Source organism: Megascapheus bottae, chromosome 26 (assembly GCF_031878675.1).
Source record: "Megascapheus bottae isolate mThoBot1 chromosome 26, mThoBot2.hap1, whole genome shotgun sequence".
Taxonomy (NCBI): domain Eukaryota; kingdom Metazoa; phylum Chordata; class Mammalia; order Rodentia; family Geomyidae; genus Megascapheus; species Megascapheus bottae.
In genome coordinates this window covers 17472587-17479948 of record NC_143534.1, presented here as the reverse complement: position 1 = coordinate 17479948, position 7362 = coordinate 17472587, and the positions used below count along the sequence as shown (strand labels likewise).

The window sequence follows — 7362 nt, the reverse complement described above, 5'->3', positions numbered from 1 at the left end:
GTGTGTCTGTATAATCTTTCTTTTGTATGGACCAAAGAGGGCACTTTTACCTCGGGTGACTGAATTGGAAAAGGACTGCCATGTGCCTTTCATTTGTACTTCACCTAGTTTCTTTCTTGGATTCTAACTATTAGTTAGCTTGACCTTTTCTTTATTAATCATTTTCCATTTTCATTTGATTGGGAAGTTTCATGTCTACAATGTACTATTTTCACATCATAGGAAAAAAGCGAAGATTTAAACCAGACATTTCATATCTTCTTTTTATCCAGTGAATACTAAATTAGAATAAACAATGTGTTTCAATTTGTCTATGTATGTTCCTCTAGGCCAGTGTTTAAGAGAAAATAATCTTTAAAGCATTTAAACATTGTTAGAAAGATAACTATTTTTACCTTCAAAACTGTTCAAGGGGAAAGAATAGAATATACCAAAATAAAAAATTTAATTTGCATTGTTTTAGGTAACAAAGTTATATTACTTCTTGTGATATAGTATATTTCTGAAAGAAATACTTCCTCAAAGCATTTTTAACTAAATCCACTACCACAACAATGTTCATTGCAGCATTATTCACCATAGCAAAGATATGGAACCAACCTAGATGTCCCTCAGTTGATGAGTGGATCAACAAGTTGTGGTATTTGTACACAATGGAATTCTATGCTGCTGTCAGAAAAAATGACATCGCCCCATTTGTTAGGAAATAGAAAGACTTAGAAAAAAATCATATGAAGTGAAGTAAGCCAGACTCAAAGGAACTTAGGCTCAATGGTTTCCCTCATTTGTCATAATCAGTAGAAACCTTGGGCTCTCCTAGCAGAGATCTGCAATACAGCAAAACCTTGATACATAAGGCCATATAGTATGAAGCTAATTGAAAGGACCTCCAGGATATTGAAACAAAAGCCATATAATGAATGATTGTTGTCCTTAATGTACTATGTTATCTCTCATCTCTTTTGCTGTCCCTTGGGTATCTCATATTGTTACAGTTATCTGATATATTTGTTATCTGATATATTGGATTTATTTGTATTTGGTTATTTGAAATTGGATAGGGAAGGGGGGAAAACAAAGACGGGGGAGAGGGGTGGGGGGCGGGTAATGGGGACCAAGACATGTGAGAGGGTATCAATGTATGTGAATTAATGCACCCTCTATCTGGCAAATATCATGTAACCCTTTTATTAATTACAATAAAAATATTAAAAAAAATAGTAGTCTAAATTTAGAACAAAGAAACAATAACTCTATGAATGCCTGTAAATAAGCAATACAGCAATTTTTTACCAATAACTGAAGACTGTGTCTTACCTTCCTCATTATATAAAACTACACTACATGTTTTGTTAATCAATCAACCAACACTTGTATGTTAGCCTTTAGGAATGTTCAAAGAGCTGTAGTTATGTATTTTACAAGTGTTCTATTCATAGAGTGTGAAGCACAATGGCTGTGAACAGATGGGAAGAGAAATACCTAGGCTTCTTTTAAGGAAATAGAGGGTTTGGGATGCATCTCTCTCTTCTGTCTCTTGCCACCCCTATGTCTGTATTTTTCCTCTGGAGTTGCTTCTAAGAGCTAACAATTCCAGACAGGAGTTAAAGTCCATCCTAAGGTAACCTTTCAAAGTCTCTCTTGCTATCAGTTCATAGAAGTCTATCATCCTGAAGGGAAGCTGTTTCTTTCTTTCCCAGCTCAGCCCAGTTACAAGGGTTTCCAAGCAGAACTGGAGGTCTTATTCTACAGATTTCTTCAGGAGTGGATGACCTGAACCATGAGGGCCTTCAGAGGGGGCTTTAAAAACTTACAAGATCAGCCGTCATGTTGTTAAACAGGCTATCTGTCATAATCATCTACTTATTTTGATTTACTTCAATAAGAATAACAAAACAGTGAACTCATTTGAAGAGTAAAATTCATTTTTTTTTCAAATGAGCCACGTTTCTTCTCTTCCTTAGGCCCTCATCTTCCTTACCATGCAGCACACTAGTCTTCCAACTGGCCTCGCGGGTATCAGTCTCTATTTTGTTCCATTTCTGACTCATTTATGACTCTGTTTCAGGCATTTTGATAGCTTTCAGTAGGGTGTAATAAAGCAGTAGTCAATAGCATCCAAGGTGGAGTCTGGTTATCTTTCCAGCAATACATTTTCTTTTATGTGCCTGATTTCCTTTATGGAACTTAACTCCAGGGAACCTGAGCTCACTATTTGGTCTTCCTTGACTCATTTGTGCATTATCCTACCAGTGACTGGATACTGTTGAGATTTAGAGTTCTTGGAGGTCTTAGGCATAGACCAAGTATGTTTATAGAATTCCTCCTAAAGTAGGTTGGATGATCTAAAATCAGATTTTGGTAGATGAACACACACATTATTTTCATATAAATATGTTTTATTGCAGAGAAGTTATAGTTATTTACATGCTGCAATACATCACAACATAAATTTACCAGATATTCCATGGTGGGATGCTGTAGGTTTCAGATAATATTTTTAGAAGAACCACAGATTAAGTGAAGAGACTTACAGCTTTGTTGACTCTACAACTCTCAGTTGCTAAATGCTAGAGGTCAAAAGGCAGTATCTTTTCAGTCCTACCTGTCATCAGTTGCATGCAGAAACCTAGGAAGCAAATACAAGAGAACGGTCGAGTTTCAAATCCATGTTTGCCACCAGTTTACAATGGGTTGAATTATAATTCATGTTGTGAAGCATGTAGTTCTTGCATAAAATATACAGTTCTATTAAGATTGATAGAAATCTACTTATTTATAAACCCTGGCTTAAAAACAAGGACAGGATGCAGCCTGCACATGCATTGAAAAGGACAACCTAGCAAATGTTTGCCAGACCTTAATAGTATCTAATTCACTTATTTGTTGTTATCTGTATGGGAAAAGAATCTCCGAATTAGAGATTTCCACTTCTCTGGGTGATAAGTAATGGCAATGAAACTCTAGGAAGATGCTAGGCATTCTTACTGGTTTACATTGGTGGAGAATAATCTACATAGACTGTCACTAAGGTAAAATTTGGCAAGTCTTCTTTAAGCCACATTTTGAGCAGGATCAACCTGAGGTGCAATAAAGACACGGATGCTTGACCACTTAATTCTCAAAAGTGAAACCACTACTAACAGATCTCAAACATGAAGGAAACAAGTAAGTGGGTCTAAAAATTCTAAAACAAATTTGTGAGCTTATCTTAACATAGTAAGATAAGATCCCCGAGAAGGTCCCCAAGAACATAAGCCTTGATTGAAAAGGATGAAAGAAATAAAAGAAGGCAACAGTTAAAAAATAGAATTTCTATACTCTTTATACTTACCCCACCAACCTGAGTAATGCATTGAGCAAGCAAATGGGTGAGGAAGATTTATGCATACCTTTGCAAAATGGTGAAGTCCTTGATGATTCCTAAATTTATGTTACTAAGAAAACCGTGGTGATGGATAAAGTGAATTCTGACTTTATCTTCCACTGAGAATAACATTGTCTAAGAACAGCCTCCTATGCACTCTTGTTCTCCTTGTGTGTTCTTGAGGCTCATGAGATGAAAACCAGTTATTTCAGCTGAGGTTATGGCCAAATAAGCGCTGATATTTCAGTGTTTACAGTGAGAGAAAGGGAAGCACGGGCTCTGTGACTCATCTTTAAATAAAATAAGACTTTAGCTTTGGAATCTCATTGTGAGATCACATCACTGAGGCTAAGTCAGCAGCTTATGATTTTCATGCCAGGAGATCAGTGTGGAATGCAATCAGTTTTGTGAGATTAGCTTTGAGGACTGTTTTGCCTTGCAAATCAATTTTACATTTGGAGTTGGGAAGTCTGCAGAGGCAATTTGTGAGACTTATGTAAGTTTTCTAGTGCTTGGGAGAATGAAGAACCCACACCACTTTATAGGCTTTGAATAAATCAGACTATAAAATCTCTTTGGGTATTGAGTCCAGAAAGTTCTATTCCTATGCAAAGTTATGCATAAAAGTTTATGAGAATAAGTAGTTTAAGGTAATTCAAAATATTGTATTTTTAGTATGCATAATAATAAAAATATATATATATATCCATACAACAATCTTGATGCTATCGTTAATTTTACTCCTTAAAAAAATAATCCCTTGAGAGTGCTATTAGGAGCTGCCTCCTGTCTTCATCTTGAAGGTAAATTTCCTGGATCTGCAGTAAAGCTGGAATCATCATATCATTCCTAGAGTCTTCCCTTTCCAATAGTGATGACAAAACAGTATATTTTTCTCTTTTAACTTCTTCCTTAGAAAATGCTGCTAAATATGAAATACTGAAAGTGTTAAAAGGGACAATCAATTGGAATGATCTATCTCTGACTTTGAACAAACAATGGATAAGTTGTCCTTACCTTATTAAGACATATGACTAAGTAGGACCATTTGATCTCCAAGATTAATAAAGCTTCTGAGCCTAACAAGAAGTGCAGAACAAGTAATTCAACTTGTATATTTAAAAAAATAACCCTGATTAAGAAGACAGTACAACAAATCATGATGTGAAATAATAGTCAAATCCAAATTCACAATCTATAAATCACAGCCCAAACTAAGAGTTTTTAATCGTAAGTTACAGCTTCCTAGCCAGAGAAAGATTACTGTACTCCAAGAACCAACTAAAGTTGATAGATAGAAGGTATTCTGTAAGTTGCAATAACAATTGAGTAGCTGCAGATTGCATAAATGTGTTGTGTCACATAATATCAAAGTTATTTGCAAAAATTATACAATCTGGAATGCTTGAATATGAGACACAACAATGTACAGAAACATACATTTGTAAGAAAATGAGAGCAATCATTAATAGAAAAGGTAATTGGGGATGCATTAAGTGAGCGTACTATCGAGATTAAATAGGTAAAGTATGTTCTTTCCAGTTGACTACTTGAACTTCAGTCTTACACATCTCTGCCTTTTCCTTTGACGAACATGACACATCTTCTCTATTTCCAGGTTTGTCGATAGAATGTTTAAAGCCACATGGGTAAATTGGGACACAGCACGCACTGGGATCCATTTCCTTTCAACATGCTGAGATGCAGAGATTTCACTAGCGCTACCAGAGGACTGACTTTTCCTGGCCATAGACTGCCTGGTGTATTGTGTGGAATGCTGCCACCCTGCCCCGCCCCCTCATTCTTCTGCCCATCACTTAGATTCCACTTCATTCTCCATTCTGTTTCTCTCATTTGGCAAGTGTTCTTGGGAAAGGTTTGTTTTGAGATCTTCTATTTTATACAGAACCTGGGCTTTCTTCCTTTTATCCCTGGGGATGTTACACTTTACAAGTGTCCTGGTCCTCTTATTTCCGAGGTCCAGCGATCTTATTTGCATTTAAAGCAGAAGAGGCAGGTAAAGCTACACTTCTTTCAGCATTGGGATGATCTGGGGTCTCAAATTCCCAAGGACACACCTCGGCTCGTGAAGTTAACAGCTGCTGGGAGTTATTACTTGAGTTATAAGAGCCAGGCACATTTTCCACAGAGGACAATGTCTGTTTCTCCTGGTATCCCATTTGGTTGAGATTTTCATGCTCTATTTTTGATGCTACGACTCTGGGGGGCAATTCTTCACATTGCCCAGCACACACCTTGGCTGAATAATGCTGGCCTTCCTTCTCATCTTTGGCTCTTCCCGGGACAATGGGAGGCTTGGATAGCAAGTGCTTATCTTCCTCCAAAAAGGACTGATCCTGGCTCTCCCAGGGGCATGTGGCAGCCTTATCTACGCTCTTCTGATTGGACTGCTGACATCCTTCAGTCACCTTGGGCTTGTGGTGTGAAGTTTCTTTTAAGGAAAAGGTTGGGTTTGTCTCCACTTCAGAAGCTGCAATAGACACATGTTTTTGAGATTTTGATTCGGAAGGCACAAGACCAGGGGTTAGGTCATAGATCTCCCAAGGGCATACTTCCCCGATGTCAAAGTTGTCCTTCGTCTGGGTGGCCGCTGGGCTCCGGTCGGCGTTGGCAGTGGCGGAATCGACCCTCTGTTGTTTCATGATCCCAGATTTCTGGAGCTTTTTGGGCTCCTCCAAATGGTTGGAGTTTGGGGGCGTAGACTCTTTAGTTTCTGCCTGATCTGAATTGGAGTATTTTCTGTTTGTCTCCCTTTCCTTGGGCGGGGGTTTCTGGGGTTTAGCACGTTCCTCGACGCCTGATGGTTGGCTCTTCCCAGCCAGTCCAAGAGTCTTCTCCTTGGCACTGGCGATGACGCTCAGAGACTTCTGCAGCATGGATATCCGGGGGTGGCCAGGCTTCTTCTCAGAGCTGAGGTTGTGGGCACTTGCTGACTTGCACACCAAAGGCACGGACTCCGTGGACTCGGCCTCGCTGTCGTCTCTGAGTTTTTTACTGGAGAGGGAGTCCAGCGTGGAGCCCTCCGCCGCCTCCTCCTCCTGGCTTTCCGTCGGCTGGCTCTTGGACTCGTCGCTTTGCTCTCTCACATGATCGTAGGTACTGTGGGACTTCTTGACGGAGAAGACTCGGTTTTTCAGGGACTCCTCCTTGGGTCTCCCCGCGTTCCCGGAGGCCTCGGGGGGGTTCCTCCTGCCCGGGGCGGTGCTCTTGGCCGCGCTGCCGTGGTCGGCGGCCTCCTTGTCCTCTTTGGAGCACTGTCTGCTCACGGTCTCCGGGATCTCGGTGATGCGTCTCATGATGGAGCGGCCCAGGCCTTTCTTCGAGCACCGCTTTTTCTGGAGGTGGGGGTTATTCGTGACCATCTTCTTCCGTTTATATACTTCTAACTGGGCGTACAGTTTCTTCAGCTCATCCTGTCAGGACAAGAACAAATCAAAGGTACACTTTAGCCTTTCAGCGAGATGGTACCACCGAATGAGACGTTCAATGACTAGGCCCACGGCTTCCGGCAGAACTGCTCTGCGGCGTCTGACAGCACCTGGGCTCCTCAGTGTTCTCCTACTCTTCCTGATTATTTTGTGGTTTGTGTTCTATAAAGCTTGTGTTTAAGACACGAGTTTAGGTAATCCGCTCCTCTTCGTGGAGCAAGGACCTTCACCTCCAACTCGTGTGGGAACGATTTAGCCAAGACCATAACAAAACACAGTACACAGCCCACCTTTTAACCATTCCACAAACAGTGCTGGAGGCGCTGGAGCAATCGATAGGAATAATGTAGTTTAATGTTAGATTAGGCTTTAGGAGCAGTGATCTGTAGACTACCATAAAGCATTTTCTCCCTTTGACTGCTGTCACATTATACCAGCATTATTTTAAATAACTCGGCCTCTCTGCTCACCTTCCCATCAGCAAGAAAAGGTGAAGCAATGCTATGGAATATATAGAATTAATTCAACATTATGACTGACAAATCT

The 7362-nt window shown here is 40.1% G+C and overlaps 1 protein-coding gene across 1 annotated transcript in view; it reads right to left on the bottom strand.

Moving 5' to 3' along the window:
• Nucleotides 1-2378: 2378 nt before the first annotated feature.
• The window catches only part of Gpr158 (G protein-coupled receptor 158), a 231767-nt gene continuing 226783 nt past the window's right edge, over nucleotides 2379-7362 (bottom strand). The window contains 1 exon segment of the mRNA XM_090319031.1: nucleotides 2379-6801. Within this exon segment, the coding sequence (XP_090175157.1) occupies nucleotides 5308-6801 (1494 nt within the window). The 3' untranslated portion in view covers nucleotides 2379-5307.